The sequence below is a fragment of the Tamandua tetradactyla genome, chromosome 14, assembly GCF_023851605.1.
Source record: "Tamandua tetradactyla isolate mTamTet1 chromosome 14, mTamTet1.pri, whole genome shotgun sequence".
In the NCBI taxonomy this organism is placed as follows: domain Eukaryota; kingdom Metazoa; phylum Chordata; class Mammalia; order Pilosa; family Myrmecophagidae; genus Tamandua; species Tamandua tetradactyla.
In genome coordinates, this window is record NC_135340.1 from 63,371,260 (window position 1) to 63,394,480 (window position 23,221).

The window sequence follows — 23,221 nt, forward strand, 5'->3', positions numbered from 1 at the left end:
TCCTATATTCTGGATCAGCTAGAAGGAAAAATCTGAGAGGATGGTATGGTAGCCCATGACAAACTGGGATCAGTCCTGTAACAACTTGAAGAGTGCTTTGAAAACTATTGCTTTGTATACATGTTATATTATACAATAAAAAAAAGTTTTAAAAAATGGAGAGATGACATTCCAAGATAAACAAAAACTGAGGGAGTCTGCCGCCACTAGATTGGCCTTACAAGAATTATTAAAGGGAGTTTTGGAGGTTGAAAGGAAGACTAGACAAAAGATCAAACCCACACGAAGAAATAAAGATCTCTGGTAAAGGTAATGACATGGACAGATGTAAGTACTATTGTATTTTGGTTTGTAACTCCACTTTTTACTTCTGACATGATCTAGAAGGCCAATGCATAAAATGTAGTGATAAATCAGTGGTTTTTGGACTCATAATGCATAAATATGTAGTTTGTGACAAAGAACTACATAAAGGTGGGGCAACAGAGAAGTATGGGAACACAGTTTTTATATATACTATTGAAATTAAGTTGTTAGTAAACCAAATGAGATTCGTAAAGATTTAGAATGTTATACTTAAGCCCTGTGGTAGACTATGCAACTATACAGAAACAAAAAGTACAGGGTACGGGGGTGGGGTTGGGGGTGGGGGGTGGGGGCAGAGACAGGGGATGGGGAGTTAATGCAAAATGGATGTAGGGCTTCTGTTTGGGGTGATGGAGAAGTTCTAGTAAGAAGGTGATGAGGGCACCACAATATTATGAATGTGATTAATTCCACTGAACAGTATGCTTGGGAGTGGCAGAGATGGGAAAGTTTATAAATGATCCCACAATTGAAAAAGTGAGCAACTTAAGAGCTAAAGACAATTAAATACATGATCCTTGATGGAGAAAAGGCTCAAAAGGATATTATCAGAACATATGAAAAAATTGGAATCTATATTCCAATTGTAACCTTTATATCAATGTTAAATTTCTTCAACTTGGTAACTGCACTTAAAATGTTACTTACATTAAGTGAATATCCTTGTTCTTAGGAAATACGGATGGAAGCAGTCAGTGGTAAAGGAGCATGATATATATACTACCTAGTCTCAAAACTTTCAGAAGATAGAGGAACAGATGGATATATGCATAAATAGATGGATAGTTAGAATGATACATACAGCAAATGTGGCAAAACGTTAAAACTGATGGTTCTGGGGTATATGGCATTCTGACTGAGTTCTCCATATGGGACCTGCATTATTTTCACAACTGTCTTGTAAGTTTGAAATTCTTCCAAAATTAAAAATTTAAAGAAAAATGACTGCATGGACTTCGTAGTTGGAGTGTCTCAGTTTGAATCCTAGATCTGCTATTTTCCAAATACGTAACCCTGGGTAAGTTATTTATTATCTGAAAAGTGAGAAATAGTCTCTACTCAATGTGTTGTTCTGAGGATTCAATGTTTTGATATTGGGAAATGACTTCCAAAAATGCCTGGCACAGAGCAACTAAAAGGAGAAGGAATCTGACCTTTTCCTAATACCAGAATGGTCTCTGGCTAGACGCCTAGCCCCACAGATTACAATGACCACCCCAGTTGAAGATTTTTACTAGTAACTCCTTCCTACACACTTTTTACAACTCTTTGGCAAGCCAGGTGAGCAATGAGCAGTATCACAAACTGACCCTTTTTTCCCTCTTATACAAGATGGGCAATTCATGAATCATTTAAATACATATTCCAAAATGATAGATTACATTCAATGATAATTTTATTAGTTACAGAAGAATCCCCACTAGTATTTACATAGTGCAAAAAAAGCTGTTATTATCCCCAACATGTGATATAACAATTACCCTTCATACAGCAAAAGAACAAGATGAAAATCCCTTCATGTTATAATTCATATTAATTTTTGCTAGCTTTTTATTAGACCATTAAAATTAAGACATTAAATTATAACTTTATGTGGTATATTCAGAAATTAAATTACAAAATAATGCAAATACTATAAGGTGTGATATGCCAACAATGTTTAAATTTTTATCATTGATTTGGATTTATGTTTCAAAAAGGGAAACATTTTAGTTGATTCTGTCATGTACTAAGGGTTGGGAGGGGTAAGGGTGGAGGAAGATATTTGTAAATAAATCATTTCATAGAAAAAAAATCAAATCAGTACAAGATAATTAACTTTTAAAATGCATTAAATTAATATTCTAACCTGTTGGCACAATGTACAGAAATACTTAAATGACAGGGTTGGATTTCTTTTTGTTTTAAGCAAATAGCAGCTTAACAAACAGTAATACTTCTTAATACATATATTTAAAGTAACAATGTGTTAAAATTTAAAAGCTTTATGTTAAAAAGCTGAAAAATGAATATAGATTTCACTACTCATTTGCACATTACAATTCCCACCCCACCCACCGCCCCCAGAGCTTATTAAGAAATCAGACAAGTGCATTATTTGAGTATTAATTTCTTCAATATTTAATTAAACTATGTGAATTTCTTTTGACTACTTCTTTTCCAAATACTGGAAGCATATAAAATACCTTCTCTGCAAAAATGACCTCCAGCCTTTAAAAACCTTCCATTATTTTCCATGCTTAGTCAAAAGAAATATATCATTTACAACATATTTAAACCAAAAATTAAGCTAATATGAACATTTGTCTTTTGAGAAGTAATCTTACAGCAAACCTACTGAAGCATAAATCTAATTTTGGGAGTGCAATTCATACTGAAATTCATACACTTATATACTGAAATAGAAATCTAATATTAATTATTGCCAATAAAACAATCTCTACAAACTAAGAAAAGACTCACTATGGTTTTTATTTCTTGTAATGATGAAACTTTACTCTTACCAGTAGGTCTTTTTCTAGCTTTCCAAAGAGCCACCTCCTCTTTCAAGAAAAAAATCAAAGCATCACTTTCCTAACTTTCACACATCCTACAATGAGGTGGCTTCTAATATAATAAAATTCCAAAATTTATCTAAAGGAAACAAATCTTAAGCACATTATTAATAGTTAAAGCATACTCTCAACGTAGTAGTATTTCCTTTATCAAATTTTGGTTTGTCCTCTAGAGGTGATCTGTCTCTTACACTAAAAAAAGGCTGTGGTCCCTTGGGTTTGCTGACAGAAGAGGTACTGCATATGCAAGAGCATTTACTGAACATGTAATTGAACACTTCTGAAGTCTATATTGCAAAATTTAAAATTTTTGGTGGTCATACGATCTCATGAACTTCTCTTTTGATACAAATGTGAAAAAATCTAAAATGACAATTCATGTTCAGAAGAGATATAAAATATAAGAAACCTTTGAAAAGCCATTATCTCAAGATCAAGAGTTATTTGAATCACTGACACTGAGCAAAGGAAATGTACACCATAAAAAGTATGAAAAGTTTTAAATTCACTTTTAAGATTGTCAGTAGTTCAAAACCTCTATCATTTCTTTAAACCACGAATGCTTCCAAATGTAGAGACAGTAAGATCTGCCACATATAAATCCATGATGACTATTTCAGAGGCTTCATTCCTTACATACGTGTTGGAAACTTAGTGTCTAAGAAGTCAATACCGGAGAACAATTAGACAGACTCGCACAATTAACATCCCATTTTAGCACACTAGTTAGGTCGACAGACTCACATTCCTACAAAGCAATGCTCCCTAACTTTCACAATTCACAAATATAAATCACCAACCACGAATCTTCTCTCCCTGGTAATTAAATGCCAGCATTATAAAACACCAAAACTAACACAGAAGTCCCAACATGTTCAGCAAATCATCTGCCCAATTCTCCTCTCCTTCTGTGAGGCAAAGCCCTGCTGCATATAACCAGAACAGGAAAAATGCCCTTTCCTCCCTGGTTTTCTGTGTGCTTATTTATGGGAACTTATAAATGGGGAGCTGGTGTGTGCACGTGTCAGGGTTTTTTCTTGGGGGGGTAGGGTGACTGGAGGGGAGACAGAAAAATAGGTATTTGTAATTCTCCCACTATTACATAAACTTGTAGAGTCACTACAGTCCAGCTGGTGACTGACTAGCAAATAAAACATTTAGCTCAGCAGGTTTAATTTCTCCCAAGCAGGTACCCACGTTCCTAAAGAAGGGCAGAGATAAATAATAGTGATCAAGAATTAACACCTGAACATACCTGTACATTATTAATCACCTAATAGATTCAGCACAATTAAAACAACTTTCTCTTTTCTTCTAAAATTTCCTCTTCCAAGCTGTGAATTCCCAAGATATATGTTGTTAAATTGTGTAAAGCTTGTTTCCCTGACCTCCCGTCAGTACCTATGGTCACTGTTATATGGAAGGTGCTCAAGGCTAAGCACAAAATACATATTTTTAAAAGGTGAAATGGTTTCACTCAGGATGAATTTGGATACCCAATCAGACCCATATCTCAAATTGAGGATACTGGGTCAGAAGCATGCAGAGTATAAGTGCTTTGTTTCTGGATAATTTACACGTAAATGCTGCAGTCATATAATCGATTACAATTATTCACCTGTTAAAGTCTGCCTAAATCTATGTACAAGAGCATTCCTGAGGTAAGAAATAAATGTTTGATGTTCCTGGAAGGTGCTGTCATGGGGGACTTATCATTTTCACAGACAGCGTCTACCACTTTCTACAAATAAGGCCAGCGATAACCTATCATGATGGCTCATTTCCTTTGCTAGCCTGTTTTAAAGGCGCTGTTTCAATCCATTCCAACTTGAATCTTTCACAATGATCAGTGACTTAGGAAATTAGCATTTGTGAACCAAACAAAGGTTGCATCAATTTCTAACACAAAACACTTGATGGACTTAGTTACCCTCAGACGTTTATCTCGTCTTCTGATTCCACCTTGAGATCATTTTAAAAGAAGCCCAAACAATTTTCTGGTTACATAAATTAAAGCAAATGAAGTACAGTCTTTAAAGCAAACTCTGGTAAATGCTCCTATCCATAGAACCTTGATCTTTAACTTTCAAAATGAGTCTAAATAGGTAATTTAAATTTATTTTCTTTAAAACTTGGTCTTTTTTTTTACCATTATTTTTCATTACATAATAAGCTGAAATGGTTCTGAATTTTCTACACAATTCTTAGAAAGACTCAGATGCCATTTAAAAGCTGAGCTATAGAAAAAAACAAGATAGCTACAAAAATACTTCAGCTGGAAATTAAATACATGTATTAAATACTGAACAGTGCAAAATGTTGAGATGAAGCATAAAAGGTAATGGCTGCAACCCTTAACACAGTTGGAGATAGGTGACATTTCCTGAGTTATATATTTTGGGGTACATAATTAGAATCAGAGTGTTCTTTGTTCAGTGAGCCACAGTTGCTGGGCTTCTGGTGCTCAGGATTTGCTTGTTGGTCAGTAGTCCATGCCTCACTGTCCATTCCTGGTTCCAGAGGCTCAGACACCTCTGCTTCCTCATCTCCACTTTGCTCTGCATTGTCTTCCTCGGAACCATTAAGGGTTTTTCCAAGCTGCAGGGTTTCCATAGTTCTCTGGGTCTCTGAGACCCAAGACTCAATTCTACTATTGAGCTGGACTTCTACAGATATAGGTTCATGAGCATAATCTTCCTCCTCCTCTTCATCTTCATCATCCTCTTCTTCAAGCATGCCAGGAACAAGAGTGCTGGTAGTGCTGGTGATGGAGGAATTCAAAAGATCTCGGCAACTGCCATCCAAAGAACCAGTCTCTGTACTCTGCTGTGAAGCCCATTCTAGGTCATCTGGCTTCACTTCTTCTTTATCGCTTGCTATAGATTTCCCAGGATTTGTAGCTGAGGTAGTACTGCCCGTAGCCACTATCGATGGCTGCTTACCAACAGGAGTTGTATCGAATGGAAGTTTACTGGGTTTTTCAGGTGTAGTGTGCTTACAGGAAACCTCTCTCTCATTTTCTGAGGCTTCCAATCCATCTGAAGTTTCCACCATGTTTCTCCAATTTGTTTCTGTAAATATCAAACAGATTTTTTAAAAACCAGAACAGTTTCAGAATCATGCAATTCTTAAAAACCCAAAACTGAGAGAACAAAATATAGAAATTTGTGCTCAGCAACTAACATATTTATTAATGCTTCAGAAAATAAAAGACGCCAACAAGAACTTGCTGACAGTCATATATAAAATCCATATACTCTCAAAAATCACAACAAAGACTAATTTTTATTGTGGTCTCAAAGTGTAGTAGACTTAAGGACTCACGTGGCAGAGCTGAGACATACAGCACATAGTTCTGATTTGACAGATATGTACTGTGTTCTCTCTGCAAGTTATCTAACACTTGTCTTTTGGTCTATACTGGAACTTGTATTTCCATTTATAAATAAACAAGCCATCAATACATTTCTGGCATTTGTGAAATCTTGTTTTAAAACATATCTAGCTTGGCTTACTGCGTAGTAAGGAATTAGCCTGCCCAAAGAAAGGTCTCATCTTTCAACCCCACTCCTAAGAGGTAACCACCAATGCCTTGGGATTTGTGAAGTGACAGGATTGTCTCTGTTTATCATGATATGCCCCTCAGACCAGATCTGATAGTCCATGCTAACCAGGTGGCCCAGGGTGAGCTCCTTGGGCCACGTGTTATCAGCCTAACCTCTAAGGAGGAAGAGCCCATCAGAGATTGAGTTCAAGCAGGTGGACAATTAACTGATCAATCATGCCTACTAACGAAGCCCCAGTAAAAACTCTGCACGTTGAGATTCAAGACTTTGGACTTCCCAGGTTGGCAGTACCCCATGAAAATTTTTGTATCGATGCTGGGAGGATAATGTGTCCTGAAGACAACAAAAGCTTCACATCTGGAACCTCTACCCCACCCTCCAACTATGCCCTATGCATTTTTTATAGCATCTCTTCCTTTGGCTGAATTTCCTGTATCCTCTCCCTTTAGTAAACCACATCCATGAGTTTTGTGAGCCTTTCTAACAAATTATCGAATCTGAGGGTGGTTCTGGGAAACTCAAGAATTTGTGGTTAGTGCCAGAAGTGAGTATAAGCTTCGAGGACTCTCCCCTCTAACTTTGCAGTTGAACCCCTAATTCCTTGCCAGTGAGAATCAGAAGTCTAGGGCAGACTTGGCAGTCTGGAATGATATGCCTTTACCCTTGCAATGTGGCTAACTTTGGGTATTAATCAAGTGGCTTTGGGGGCAAAAAAGAAAAAAAGTGATATTATATAACATAGCAGTGACAGTATAAAATTATTTTTTTAATGATAGGAAGTCAGTTTACAGAGTTTCAGGAATCAGAGTATCAGGAATCAGGAGGTAAAGTACAGCTCTCCCACCCCTCCTTTTTATTTTTAAATAAAAATTCCCTTCAATTTGCAATACAGGCACTATTTACATTTCACACGTATAATTATTTTTGTGTGTGGGTGCATGGTCTGGGAATCGAACCCAGGTCTCCTGCATGGAAGGCGAGCATTCTACCACTGAATCACCTGTGCACCCTATACGTATAATTCTTACTAGATTGTAATGATATAAACAAGCCCACAATTACCTACTTATGTTAACATATTCAACTTGATTATCAACCATTAACTATATTTCAGACCATATTTTGGGCACTTGAAATCGGGACACATGGTTTGTAAAAACCTTTCTTTTCTGCAGCCACTTCAAGTATAGTACAGGTCCTCCCACTCTGACCCCTACACCCCATGAATCAAAATTTACACATCTTCCTTCATTCTCATTCTCAGTTAGTGTGACATATCATTTATGCATCCACAAAACAGAGAAAAACCTGCAGTAATCCTTGATGTTATCATTCTCCCTTACTATATCCTTTCAACCCACTGAACTCATCATTATGTCATGTTACTTCTAGCTCAATTACTATGGAATGTGGTTCCATCTCCCCATTCCCATCAGTACTGCCTTAGATCAGGCCTTCATTATCTTGCTGTACATCTGCAATATTTTCCTAACTGGCCTTGTGAGTTGGCCTAACTCACTTTCCATTACCTTAGGGTATGATCCAAACTCCTTAGCTTGGTACAACCAAGCCTTCTGTGATCTGTCCTTTGTCCCTCTTTTTAGTCTCATCTCATTCCAAGCCCTAAACATGTGTTCCATGCCCAGTGTCACACTGAATTATCACTGCTCCCAGAAGTCATACCCTTTCTGCTTATAACTCCTTGTCTTTGCATATGCTGTTTATCTATATGGAGTATGTTTTCCTTCTTTACCCTTTAGATTCCCACTCATACTTGATAACTGCCATTTTACATGTGAATTCCTTTCCTGACATTCCTAAGAGAGACATTCACCAACTTGAAGCCCCATAGCTGTCTGAAGTCCCATAGCTATTTGCACATATAGTTCAAAAGTACTTGTTCTTGAGTTTGTTTTTCCACCCCCTCATTCCTCCTCACTCTCGCTCTAGCTCATCTCTTTATCCCTATGTTGGGCAGACAGTAAGTGCTGGGAGAAAAAACAAGTCTGTTAGATGAAAAATTCCACATACATATTTATGTAAAAAATAACTTTTAAAAAGTGTAGAAATAAAAAGGAGTTTTAGATGTGCATGTGCATTTCCTTCCAGTGGTTACCCCTCTTCCAAACTACTATAAAAATTCACCTATGGGGGCTTGGAAAAAAGTCTCACCCCTCTGTTGACAAAGAGCACAGCAATTAATCAAAGGAACAGGAAAAGAGGAGGTCAATAAAATGAACCAGGATGGCCTCATATAAAATGAACCAGGATGGCCTCTTATTATTGAAAGGCTCAGTTAGTCCTGGGTAGTCATCTATTCTGTAAGTGAGCTGAAAGCCAGACAGATCCTTTAAAAGGAAAAAGGAATGTGGCCTTATGATTAGAAACAAGGAACTCTCTGCAATCAGTCACCCAGAGATCTGTCACAATGATCAAAGTGTCCACTGAGGTCACATATGCACAGAGGGACCAGGGGTCAAGGGTCCCATATTAAAGTAACTGGTGAAGCTTGGTCAATAACTGATGAGCACAAACAAAAATATGACAAGGAGAAACAGAGCAGGTATGAAAGTGCCATCTTTCTCTAAGGGACAGGAGAAAATAAGCAGGGAGGTAGGGATGAAATACACGCAGTCTGAAGCCAGAAGAGAACATCTATAAGTCCACTTTTGTTGAACTATTTGTTTTAGTAGAGCTATTCAATAAAGCTCTTTACTTATTAACCCCTTCAAAGCTTTCCTTGTTTAGTTTATTAGCTCTGTATTGAAAATGCCTTTCAAACTTTCAAATCACTAGGGGGTTTTCAGAGAAAGAAGTATGTGTTTTTCCCTTCAGATGGTACCCACAGGGAAGCTGTACATCTTTAGATGATGGTGTACAGTTAAGGAATAATGAGTTTGAAAACCAACAGAGGCAGGTAGAAGAGAATGAGAAACACAGGGTGGAATACATACTTCACACAGTTTATAAGAGCAAGTTCTGGAGTCAGACCTTGGGCAAGTTATTTACCTCTCTTAACATTAGTCCCCTCACGCATAAAATGGAATACAATATTTCTTCTTCCTAACTCATAGGATTGCCAAGAGGATTAATGAATGAATAAATATGAAGTGCTTAGAAAGTTACCTAAGAGATAGTAAGACCTCAGTAGATTTTTTTTTAAGAGTTGTTACTATTTATCAAGTACCCATTATGTGTCAGATCCCAATCCTCAAAAAACTTACCATTTAGTTGGGATTTATGTTTAGAACTATTTGTTTCATAAGTGTGACAGACCTGAGACTCAGTTCAGGTACAAGAGAAAACATAAGCAAAGAAACAATTAACGTATGCACAAGGATATTGAGACTGGACTACTGATAGAAATTTTTCTATTCTATCAGCCTTTTCTCAGCTTTTTTTCTTTAAACAGTGTAATCAAAAGAACACATTTTAGAAAATCTGCATAAGTATGGCATGGTGGAGGTGTGTGTTGACTACTACAGTCATTCTCCATTTTTTTCCTTGCTAATAGAACCCTCAAACTTGGAACAGCCTTGAATTCAGTCCCATGAGATAAATTAAAATAGTTCCTAGCCAATCATGGCTATTCTATTTCCCTTTAACAAATGTTCTTCCCCTAGTCTCTTTTGTAGCTAAGGATGGTCATGTGATTAGTCCTGGGAAAACAAAAAAAAGGAATTCTTCTGAAAAATCTGTTCTTCACTGACAAAAGCAGTACATCACTTAAACTTCCTGCTTTTGATTTTAGATGTGAAGCCAGAGCTGTAGCAGCCATTTATGAGCATGAAAGCAAAGTACAGTCTGAGAATGAAAAAGCAAAATGAAGTGCCAGTGTCCTTGACGGCCCTGTTGAGTGACTCTATCAGCCCTCAGCTGCTTTTAACTCTAAATTGACTTCATATTTATTTAATATTAATAATTAAATATCTTAATTTCTTATGCCCCAATTAGATGTTATCTTTGCAGCTGAATACACCTGATATAGACAGAATAACCATGCTTTCTCTCAATGTTATTTGTGTTTATTTCTACCCATTTCGTTGGCATTCTGATAAATCAACTTAGGCTAGAATCTTAATGGTTCAGTCTAGATACCTCCCTATGATTTAACCATTGGCTAATCAAATTTTCTTTAAATGAAACCTTATAGATTACTTAGTCCAATGCTCCCCATTTCACTAAAGGGAAACCTAAGGCTCAAAGAGTAATCAAGTATACCTAAACCTGTTAGAGTGTAAAAAAGCCAAGACTTCAATATCTCAACACTTTAATTTATCTAGTACTTTCTGAAAACATCACCTAAATCTTTCAAAATTTTCTTCTCAGGCAAGCTTTCTCTAAATTTGTGCATACAAAAATCATTTGTCCATCCACAGCTTTATGAATTTATCATTCAATCTGTCTTTGGGATTTGGCATTTCACTTTATAGGGAGAATTTCATTGACAAAGTTGTCACTTTATCTTTTTATTTTCAACTAAATACCACTTCAGGAAATAAACATGTCTACCTTCAAGCCAATATACCTACCCTTGACCAGCGGTTTCCTAAAAGACTATGATAAATTTTTAATTACCTCTGGTCTACAGCTTTATCAAAAGCGTTACAGAGATTTAAACACAATCACAGTCCGAGATACTAGGAAAGAAGCACAGAAATAAGAGAAGGAAATGATGGACTCAGTTTTCTACATGTTCAGTTTTAGGTAGCAATTGTCTGTTTGGTAAATTCCCAGCTAGATTAAAAAGAGAAAAGAGAAGAAAGAATAATGGCCCAATTGAAGGAGGTGGCAATACTATAATACTATTAAAAAAAAAATTAAAAAAAAGGAAGTGGGAAAAGAAATCAGAGACCAGATTAGTTAAAAGGAGAACTTAAGGGTTCAAAGTACTATAGAAACAAGGTAAAGAAACTACTAAGATACATTCAATGCAGTAAAACATGTTATTCTTTACATTAAAAATAAATACTATTTTTAGGCTATTTATATTTATTTTTTACTGCAAATTTAACTCAAAACAAGGATTACAAGTATAGGTTTCATAAACAAATTGACTAGCATTCTGGTCTTTATAAATACAAAATCTTAATAAAGTATTCCTAGTATTCGTATGGTTATAGGTCATACGTATGGTGCATTGTGTTTCTTAAATTCCACAACTCATCTTACCACAACTCATATCATTAGTCAGTCTGTCCAAGCATTCTTTATGAAGGAAATTCACACACAGGCTTCGAAGAATGCCCCAAAACAATTAACTTACATATGATGTTTACCTTAAATTATTTATCTGATAATTTTTGACCTTTAGTTTCATGCAACTACCCTATTTGATCATCTAGAAATATTAATTAGATTTTGTAACTGAGACAAAATTCTAGGCCATCACAGAAAGTCTCAATCCCAAATATTCTCCCAATTTTTAACAGACATGCTTAATACAATTTTTAAGCCAAAATTTCAAGCAAAATTTGAATAATCAAGAATATAAATAAAAATGAAAGGTTGCATGGAAATCGTTTCCAAAATTTAAATCATTTAAAATGGCACGTAACAACTTACCATATTCCTTTTCATTTACTTCAGAGATGGGTTCAGAAATAACACTGCAGAAAGAAATTGCACTTGCTGCAGAGGGATTTCGAGAATGTCCCATGTGGTGTGGTACCTTTTTCACATTCTTTAAGGCTTCCTCAGCCTGCTCTTGTTCCATTGCTGCAACCATATCTTTATATGCTTTCCTGGCTTCCTCAGTGAGTTCTACTAACTTATTAAACAGGCTCTAAAAACACAGAGATATTTTGATTAGTCCATTTTTTGTTATAATTTTGATTCCTATTAATTAGCAATATCACTGCTGTCTTAGGGTCAGGCATACTTTCAATCAGGACTAGGTATACTTTTAATCAGCACAAAATGTAAATGGTATGCAAACCACAGACTTTTATAAAATACTTTGTTATTTACATATATTATTTATTCAATTCTCTTTAAGTCTGAGGAAATTTCTTGGTTCTAATACTAGTCACTAAATGCGATACATAGTACAAGTTCTGGCAGAGTCTATTAATTCAACTCTCTGTATCTGGTACTACAGAGGGTACACAGAGGACTGGAACACCAACTCTGCTCTCAAGGAAGCTTCCACGTGGCTGGAAAGAGAAGACAGGAGACAGCTATAATCCAAGACATAGTCCCTTAAATGCCTCAGAGGAACAAACTGCTGTGGCTTTTGGAATAAATATCAAATTTAACTGCGGGAAATGTGTGGAGAATTTATGATGGAAGATGACATGAGATAAAAGCCTTGAAGAATAAGTACAATTTTGAATGGTAAAGACAGGGCATTCTTCACTAAGCATGCAAAATCATGAGAAGGGTTGCACAGAAGAAAACACAAAGGTTGTTCAGCGAGCAGTAAAGTGTCTTTATTTATATTAGAATATAGGGAATGAGTGTGTGCTAAGTGAGGCTTCAGGAGACCATGGTATTCTCTACAGTAATTAAAGTTCCCTGTCATTTTGGCTTATCGGAAGAACCTGAAGAAGACCAAAAACAAGTCAGTGGTGGTACAGTTTACTGGGGCCTTGAAGAAAATATGACACAAGACAGACAAGCATGAATATACTGGACCAATTATATTATAAAATTATATATAATTATATATTATATATAAATTATATATTATATAATTTCAAATTATGGAAATAGAATATACAGCTTGAAAGTAGAATATGGAGCTAAATATCCACAAGCTCCTCTATCAGTGAAATTTATAACAAAAATTTAAATGGATGGAATAATTATTTCCATCATATGGTGGGTATATGGAATATACTATGTGTGCTGGCCTGAATCTGTTATATATCCCAGAAAAGCCCATATACTTTTTATTTATTTATTTATTTTCATTTGTTTATTTTTTTAAGCCTATGTTCTTTTAATATAATCTTATGGGGGCAGACCTATTGTTGGATGGGACTTTCTGATTAGTTTGTTTCCACGGAGATATAACCCTGACTATATAAGGTGGGACTTAATCCACTTGGTAGAGTCCTTTAAAGGAGAGACATTTTGGAAAGAGCTCAGGGTCAAGAGAAGCTAACAGAGAAAACAACACAGGAGAAGCCAGAAGAACCCACAACAGCAGAGAGAGCCATTCTGAAACCAACCCAAGCAACAAAGACCAGTAAATGTTACTATGTGCCTTCCATGTGACAGAGGAACCCTGGATACCACTGGCCTTTCTTCAGAATCAAGGTATCTTTCTCTGGATGCCTTAATTTGGATATTTTCATGTCCTTAGAACTATAAATTTATAAACAAATAAATCCCCTTTGTAAAAGCCAATCCATTTCTGGTAGTGGGAGCAAACCAAAACACAAAATGTTACTAAAATAGCGAAATTCACACAACATTAAAGTTGTACTTCAATAATAATGATGTCTAATGATGGCCAAAGAAAACATGGAGTTTCCACAATAACCAAAAGGACAATCAAAAAACAATTACTTTAAGTAGTTCTTACGTCAAAATTCAATAACACTTACTCATATGTTAATGCCTTGTTTTAGTATCACAACACAAAATACCCACAATTAAGTACAGAATTTCAACTGGTGAACATGACTGGGATATTTAATTGCTTAATTTCATATATAAAATTTTGTTTTCAGACAACAGTAGAAAAAGTATAGGACAATTAGCTTTCTTCTTACCAAGGCATTGTCATTTTAAGTCTAAACCCAGAAAATATCAAAACATAATTCAGTTTATAAGATGACAACTTGTCAAAAAGTGGCAGACTGATATGGAGTAATGTTTCTGAAAACAAATTTCAAGAAGAAAAAAACATAAACAGCATGCTTTGCCCACTTTGCATAGTGAGAAGAAGTGAAGAACTTGTTTAAAAGCAATAAATACAATAAATGCTGTTGCTAACTTTATTGATTTTTGAAGAGGACTGGGTGCTAACTACCAGTAGTATTGAGATTTAGTTATTTTTAAAGGGAGAGAGGGAATGGATTCTGCTGAAGTAGCTCCTAATGTGCTACATATAATAGAATTTGACAAATACCTGTTTGTAGTCTTTAAGGAATCAAGCATTTAAGTGAAACCAATAAAAAGAAAACAGGAGGGCGGGCCGCGGTGGCTCAGCGGGCAAAGTGCTTGCCTGCTATGCCGGAGGACCTCGGTTCGATTCCCGGCCCCAGCCCATGTAACAAAAACGGAGAAACAAAATACAATAAAACAAGAAAATGTTTAAAAAGATGTTTCCCTTTCTTCCTCCTTTCCTTCCTTCTATCCTTCCTTCCTTCTCTCTGTCTTTCCTTAAAAAAAAAAAAAAAAAAAAAAAAAAAAAAAAAAAAAAAAAAAAGAAAACAGGAATATGGATATGTGATTTTGAGATGAACATTAGTTCTACAATATAAATAAAACACAGAAACTGTTGGGAATAAAAGAATATAGAGGAAGTGAAGAAAGTAAATTAAAAAAGCTAGCATCACAGATCAAAGTAAGAACTGGAAACTTAATTCAAAGGTTAGTCTTATCATATCAAAAACAAGTTAGGTGCATACCCACATTATTGCAGGTGGCTATAACTGAAGAATATATCAATATTTTCTATTGATGAATTTTAGTTTAAACAATTTAACACTTTAAAATAGCAGAGGGCAAGTAAAATTATGTGTAAACAAAACTGGCAAGCATTTTATAATATAAAACCATACAAAAAAACCATAATACATAAATCAGTATTCCAATACCATTTAAAACAAACATATCCACTTTTCTGACCTTGATTCCATTCCTATTCCTTAAATTCTGATAGTGAACAAAAAGGAGTACATTTTATTTGGATATATTAGATCTCACATATAGTTTAACATAAGCAGGCAGATATACATCTGTGCTGGTTTGAAATGATGGCTGTACCCTAGAAAAGCCACGTTTTAATCCTAATCTCATTTTGTAAAGGCAGCGTTTCTTCTAATCCCTATTCAGTATTGTATGCTTGAAACTGTAATTAGATCATCTCTCTGGAGATGCGATTTAATCAAGAATAGAGGTTAAACTGGATTAAGGGGGAGGCAAGGGTGGTCTTGATTAGTGTACTGGAATTCTATAAAAGGAAAAATTTGGGGGAAAGGGAGATTCTGAGAAGGCAGAACGACATAGGCCCGAGAAACAGAGAGTCTATCAGCAAGGGACTTTGGAAATGAAGAAGGAAAACGCCTCCCAGGGAGCTTCATGAAAGGAAGCCAGGAGAGAAAGTCAGCAGATGACGCCGTGTTCACCACATGCCTTTCTAGATGAGAGAGAAACCCTGAATTTCATCGGTCTTCTTGAACCAAGGTATCTTTCCCTGGATGTCTTTGATCGGACATTACTATAGACTTGTATTAATTGGGACATTTTCTTGGCCTTAGAACTGTAAACTAGCAACTTATTAAATATTCTCTTTTAAAAGCCATTCTGTTCTGGTATACTGCATTCTGGCAGCTAGCAAACTAGAACAACATCTACCACATGATTCACTCAACAAGCATTTATCACCCACTCATACTCAAGTAATATGTTAGGTGTCAAGAATACAAAGACAAAGTGTCTGCCTTCAATGAGTTTACATTTAAAGGGGAAGAAACACATGTGAACAAACTACAGGTAGGCAATGTGATGTGCCATGATAGAGAAAAGCATGGCCTACTATAGGAGCATGTATTAATTATAAACTCACAAAAGGTAGGTGGGTAGATATTTTCACACGTGGTGGCAGGGAAACTGAATGGACAAGGAAATGGGGGATACATGAATGTAGTGACTGGAGAGGAAAGAATACATACTTAAACACTTAAGGATAGCACAGTTGGAAAGAGAGGGAAATGGTCCATCAGTAATATCACAAAGCACTTTTGAATAAACTTCATCAAAAGTCTTAAAACATTATCAATTTTAAAAGTGGGCAAAGGAGTTGAATAGACATTTCTCCAAAGAAGATATACAAAAGGCCAATAAAAACATGAAAAGATGCTCAACATCATTAGCCATTAGGGAAACATAAATTAAAACCATGAGGTAGTACTACATTCCCACAAGAACTGTTTTTATTAAAAACAACAGAAAATAAGTACTGGTGAGGATGTGAACAAAGAATTCTCATACATTGCTGGTAGAATGTAAACTGGTGTGGCCACTGTGGAAAAGTCTGGCAGTTTCTCAGCAAGTTAAATACAGAATTACCATGAGTCAGCAATTCCATTCTGAAAGCAGGGACTCAAGCAGATACTTGTACACCAACATTCATAGCAGCATTGTTCATAACAGCCAAAAGGTGGAGACAACCTAAATGTCTATCAATGGATGAATGAACAAAAAAAAAAATGCGGTATAGCCATAAATGGAATGCTATTTAGCCATGAACAGGCATGAAGTTTTGATACATACCGCATGGATATACCTTGAAAATATTATGCTAAGTATAATAAGCCACATACACAAGGACAAATATTGTATGATTCCACTCATATGAAATATCAAAAATAAACAAATTCATAGAAACAAAAAGTATGTTAGAAGTTACCAGGGGCTGGAGGAAGAGAGAATGGAAGGTTATTGCTTAATGAGTAAAGAGTTCATGTTTTGGGTGATGAAAAAGTTTTAGTAATGGAAAGTGGTGATCATAGTATAAGACTATGTGCCAGTTTAGGGGTATTATGTACCCCAAAAAGCTATGCCTTAATCCTAATCTGATTTTGCAGGAGCAGTCATTTCTTTTAATCCTAATTCAGTACTGTAAGGCAGAAACTTTTATTAGATTATCTCCACAAAGATGTGATACATCCAGTTGTGGGTATGGCCTTTCGGTTAGATGGAGATGTGACTTCATCCATTCAAGGTGGGTCTTGATTAGTTTGCTGGAATCCTTTAAAAGAGGAAACATTTTGGAGAGAGGAAAGGACAGAGCCATCAGACCAAGAGAGCCCACACAACCCCGAGACCTTTGGAGATGCATAAAGAACATGCCCCCCAGGGAAGCTGTTAAAGAAGCCTGGAGAAAAAGCTAGCTGACATTACATGCCTTTCCAGCTGAGAGAGAACCCCAAACATCACTGGCCTTCTTGAACCACAGTATCTTTCCCTGGATGCCCCAGTTTAGACATTTTTATAGCCTTGTCTTAATTTGGACATTTTCATGGTCTTAGAAATGTAAACTTGTAACTTGATAAATTCCCTTTTTAAAAGCCATTCCATTTCTGGTATATTGTATTTCAGCAGTTTTTACACACTAAAACAGATTATAAAAACTAATCAGTATCACTGAATTATACAATTAGAAATTGTTAAAATGACAAGTTTTATGTTAAACACACATGTTACCACAATAGGAAAAAAACAGTATGGGTGGTGAGTATTACTCTAAATTAATAAGCTCTACATTATCAGCTTCTAGGTGCAAAGTTCTGTATTAGCAGACTATGAGAAGGAGATCACAGTATCATGTGTGCAGAACTATTCTACTAGTTTAGGAAATTCATCTTCTAAAGGTAAAATCTCTAATTAAAGGTTCCTTTTCTCTCATCTGCTAGTGGCATAAAATTTACCTATCATCTAGACTACAGAAAATTATCTTTTATTGTATACTAATAGATATCATTACCTAGAAGTTAAGTAAATTATCAAGATTTACACAGTCAAGCCCAAAAGGAAACAATACTTTGGCAGAAAGAGAAAATAAACTAGTTTCGATATGCTATAGAATTAGCCTATGTAGATGTTTCCAGAACTACTGGGAAACGGAAAAAAAAGATCTAACATCACTCAAGAATTTTCCATTCATTTTTTGAGAGTCACCATCTCATTTCTTCAAATGTTGAAACTTAACACTCCCTGTCTCAATAGAAAATGTGCTACTTGGGGGATGAAGTGTCAGGGAGTGTGTCTTCTGAATTCTTACCTCAGCACCAAAGTAATTGAAGATTCCCACTACACTAACAGGAACTAGCTTGTTGACACAGCGTCCTAGAGCTTTTCTTCCAAGTGCAAACACAAAAGGAATTTCTTGTTCCCGTGCCATGGCTATAACATTATAGAGAGCCTCATCTAGGCCACCTGAGAAAGTCATCACATGCAGAGTTATTAATAGAATCATTTCCTAAATGGAGCTAATTTAGCATCCAAAAGCTAAACAAAGTGCAGCATCAAAGGATTCTAAGAAGGTTTGCAGCACTCAAGATGTTTTACACATTCTCCTATTTGAGTTTGTACCATGTGTGGATATATTTACTTATACTGTTCCTTCTCCCCACTTAAACCCCAACTTTCTTCAAAACAGGTATTTTTGTCTCTCTAACAGGGATTAGTATAGCAAGAGCCAAATTTCTAATCAATGAGGATTTATTAAAAATAAATGAATTACAATTGTTAAAAGTGGCTGACTCCCTTTTCTAATTTCTCCACTCAAGCAGTAAACTATTAAAATGCGATGAAATAGGAAATCCATTACTGTTTTTCCTGTAAAGTAATGAGATATGCCTACTATTATATCACCTGAATCATCTGTCTACTCCATTACTTAAATTGGCTCTTCCATCAAAATAAATAAATAAATATGCATCAAACAGTACAAAGTACTCATGTGCCAGCTTGCCCAACAGCCTCTGAATATAACTGCTGGCAACTGAGACATACCCCCACTGTAAGTGGGAGCAGAGACCTTTAAATTTTTTTCTAATTATTTTTAAGAGGAGAGGAATAAAGGAAGGTCATATAAAAATTTTAAAAGAACAAATTTTCAGAGTGCATTTAAAAATGCACCCTTAGTTGTTCTTACTCTGATCACAACATAGGTGATACTTGGTGGACCCAAAAGAAATCCTTCACTAGAGTTCATAGACGAAAATTTTCTTTAAAATTCAATCTCAATTATACTACTTAAACTTCAAATATTGAAAGATTTGTATTTTCTTTCCTCATATTCAGTATTTTGTTTTATACCTAAACTTAGCAGAAAAAGACATTTGGCTTCCACTTTAAAATCTATTATATGTCCTATAATTATACTAAATGTCTACAAAATATCTCAAAAGTAAAATGTTCACACCTTTTGACTGGATTTTTTCACAGTTTGGAGAAATTATCACACACTTAATCTTGTTTAACTTCATATGTTTGGTAACCTCCCTTAAACCCATAACCAGTCGTCTCCTTGCTTTTGCTCTTATGGGATCCTTTTGGTAAATGCGTTCCTGGAAACTGACAAGCTCTTGGAGAAGAAGAGTTACACATTCATCAATCTCTTTACAAAGAACCTGGTTACAATACCTGCAAAGGCAAACAAAAATAGGTAACTTTGTTTTGATATATTCTCCTGTAATTATAAAATTATTTTAGGAAAATAGCTTTAGGAAAAAAATGTATCCAGAAAGGTTTTCATGAAAAATCAAGTTTTTAAAACTTCTAAAATCCTTCAGTCAATTTAGAAAACCAAAAAAATAATGGAATGCTTCTGAACTTACCAGACTGGCTTTTATGTATAGGACAGATTAACCACATGAAAAACTATTCAAACTCCCAATTATTAAATCCCTTAGTATACTAAAGATATTTCTAGTTAAAAATATACATAATTTCAAAGGAGCTAACTGAAAGCCTTAAAACCAACAACTCATCCTCCATGCTTAGATGAGTCACAATCTCTGCATTAATTTACTCATCAATAAAACTAAGGAGTTAGACAAGATGGCCGGCCTCAATGACCCCTCTAGCTCTGAAATTCTATGCTATGGAAGATCAATTCAATAATTAAAATGAAGCCAAAACCAAAGAGAGCTTAAGGTAAAGGATACAGGTCTTTAAATCAGAAAAGGCAATAGAATCATATATGGCTATAATGTGAAAAACAGAAAAGAAATAAGTGTAATGCCACTGTCATACTTTATTTCAGGGAAAAGAAACTCATCCAAGTTTACTTAGACCTTATATACTCCTTCCACCTTTTCTAGTTTTCATCCCTTATCTCTACCACCACCTTGATCTTATCAAGGAAAAATGGTACAATTCCTAATCTAAGTAGAGCCAGGCAAGCTAAATGTCCACTTCTAAACCATATTACATAGTGGAAGACTCTAAGCCTGCCCTTCCTTAGAGCAAAAAAAATTCTTCTTGAGGAACCTTTTTCATGTTTATGTGAAAAATGTTTAAATAAGTACAGTATGACATTACTTCGTAAGAGGAGGTTTAACTGGATAGACTGAGGAAATAAAGATTAACTATTAAAATAAGCAAAATTAAAGAATGCAATTAAAGAAAAGAACATCAAAAATGCAATTTCCCTCGTTCTTTTTTCTTTCTTTCAAGTTGTTTATTTAAAAAATGCACATTTTATTCCTAAGTGTTTCCTTTGCTCTACTGCACATATGTTATTTGATATTTAATTGACTTCACACAAGTCAAGGCAAGAAGCATTTGCTCAAAAATAAGTTTAAGGAAAAGGAACAGAACAAACCAAGGTAGTTCAGATTCACATAGATTATACCCTCATCCTGGGATTCTTTCAGATGTCTTTCTTTTTTTCAGACGTCATTTTTAAAGGTAAAATTAATTCATCTAAACTAATGTTAAAATCCTAAAATCATTCACAGCAAAACTGAATTTAAGGTTATCTATAGATGGAGTATATTCTGTAACTCCCTAGTTATCTCAACTTTAAAACTGTAGAAATAGTTGCTTAAATAGCATATGTAACAGGTTCACTTCATGTAACAGGGTCCAAGAAACTTATTAATCAATATGAAAAAAAAAACCAATAGCCTCTGGGGAGGAAAAACTCATGTACCATTATGTATATACTAAGAGCTTAGATTTCCCAAGGTATAGACACTATCTGATTTATAGAGAATATATTTCCTATTAAATTACTTTCCTATGAACAGAGACAGCTGACAGAAGGTAAATGCTTTAAATATAATAAAACCAGATGCTTAACAAAATCTGAAAGACAAATGAAAGATCCTTGTTATTTTGTTTGCTCAACCCACAGAGTAACAACGACAGTAATAAATTCAGAACTACAATCAAAATACTTCAACTATTCAACCTCAATAAGGAGAATAAAACTTACTCTCTAAATCTTTTGCTGTGGATTTTGGTTATTGTTGAAGATGCCATTGGACTGCCTATCCCAGAACTAGCAGGAGAGCCTTGAGACACAGGTGTCATACAATATGGAGAGTTCTGACTTGCTGGAGAGAGTGAAGTATCACTGGGCATGCTCAGTCCAGTATCTGGGGAGATGCCAAGGGAGGGAAAATAATTTAGAAACTTTTAATGTTGAAAAGCTATATATTGAGAAAAACAATTTTAAATGGCAGCTGTTTTTTTTTTTTTGGTGACCACAAATTCTCCAGAAGTTAACAAGCTGAACATTTTTCATAACACAAATAAATAATTTTCACACTACAAAAATGAAATCTTCCTATTATCTATTAAAATGTACTCCACAGAGAAAATAAAAGCAAAATTATCCAAAACATGTAATCTTAGGTGATCTGAATTAAAGAACAAAAGTATTAACTTCTAACCCTGTTTCCAGATCATTATTACCTATCTCTTTCACCCCTAGTTTTCCACCCATTTCTTAGAAATCATATATTTTCTTTAGTCTAAAGGTTCCCATTGCTACTGGAAATAACAAAGTAAACCTCACTCATTTTTTTCTATACCACTCCAGACACCACCCTGATTTCTTTCTCATTTGGTCTTCACTTTTATGCTTAGGGAGTTATATTTTTAGGTACTATCTCTTGACTCTGCTGCCTCTTCCCTAAACAGCTAAACCCCGGAAATGAGTTGATAATTTTATCTCCCAGTCATTAATCAGCAAAGTTGCACACAGATCTTATCTCTTTTCCAAACTGTAAACTCTTTGATAGGAGGATTAGTCCACTATATATCTGTATTACATCCCCTGGCCTGCCTCCAACCTCAATTATTACATCATACATTGTAGGTGCTCAATAAATAAACATTTGCTGAATGAATGGATGGATATACCTTAATATGCAGGGAATCATACTAAACTGCAGTAAAAGATAATTCTAACCAAATGTACCCTAGTTGAACAATCCTTAGAAGTGAACTAATTTTCTAAAAACAATGGAACACTGCTACCCAATCTATGTATAAACCAGATACAAATGTGTTGCAAAAAGTTGAAGAACAAACATATGCCTAGTTAGGTTTCTCTTAGAATCTACCTTCCATAGCAGTATAAATTTTAGAAGTAATCTACAATTTTGCTGAGGTACCAACTGGAATCTTATATGCTGGCTACCATATGGGACGGAATCTTATTGACCAGCTGCACTATGCATTGTAACAGGCTATGAGATTCTCTACCTCAATGTGAAATATGTGTTAATTCCCTGAACGGAAGAAAGAAAATCAATAAAAATGACAATGGAAAATAACCACATAAAGAAAAGAAATAAAACGACCAATAGTGTTCTGGATATAAAGGAAGCCAACATGAAAAGAACTGTCACAGAGGAAATCTCATACATTAGTGGGCTTCATAAATTTTTGAGTTTACAACAAATTCAGGAAATAAGCCTCAAAAATGTCACAGACCTACTGTGACATTTCTTGACCCCTCTCTTTTTTATCTTCCTATAAGAAGCATCTTCAAAAGAAATCACTCTCAAAAAAAGGAAATGTATATACTATATGAAG

At 35.2% G+C, this 23,221-nt stretch overlaps 1 protein-coding gene across 1 annotated transcript in view; it reads right to left on the minus strand.

The window, feature by feature from the left end:
• Positions 1 to 1,744: 1,744 nt before the first annotated feature.
• The window catches only part of SECISBP2L (SECIS binding protein 2 like), a 66,169-nt gene continuing 44,692 nt past the window's right edge, over positions 1,745 to 23,221 (minus strand). The window contains exons 14-18 of the mRNA XM_077127820.1: positions 21,612 to 21,774; positions 19,593 to 19,813; positions 18,447 to 18,601; positions 12,053 to 12,272; positions 1,745 to 5,992 (exon numbers count right to left, since the gene is read on the minus strand). Coding sequence (XP_076983935.1) covers positions 5,310 to 5,992; positions 12,053 to 12,272; positions 18,447 to 18,601; positions 19,593 to 19,813; positions 21,612 to 21,774 — 1,442 coding nt within the window. The 3' untranslated portion in view covers positions 1,745 to 5,309. The remainder of the gene's footprint in view (positions 5,993 to 12,052; positions 12,273 to 18,446; positions 18,602 to 19,592; positions 19,814 to 21,611; positions 21,775 to 23,221) is intronic.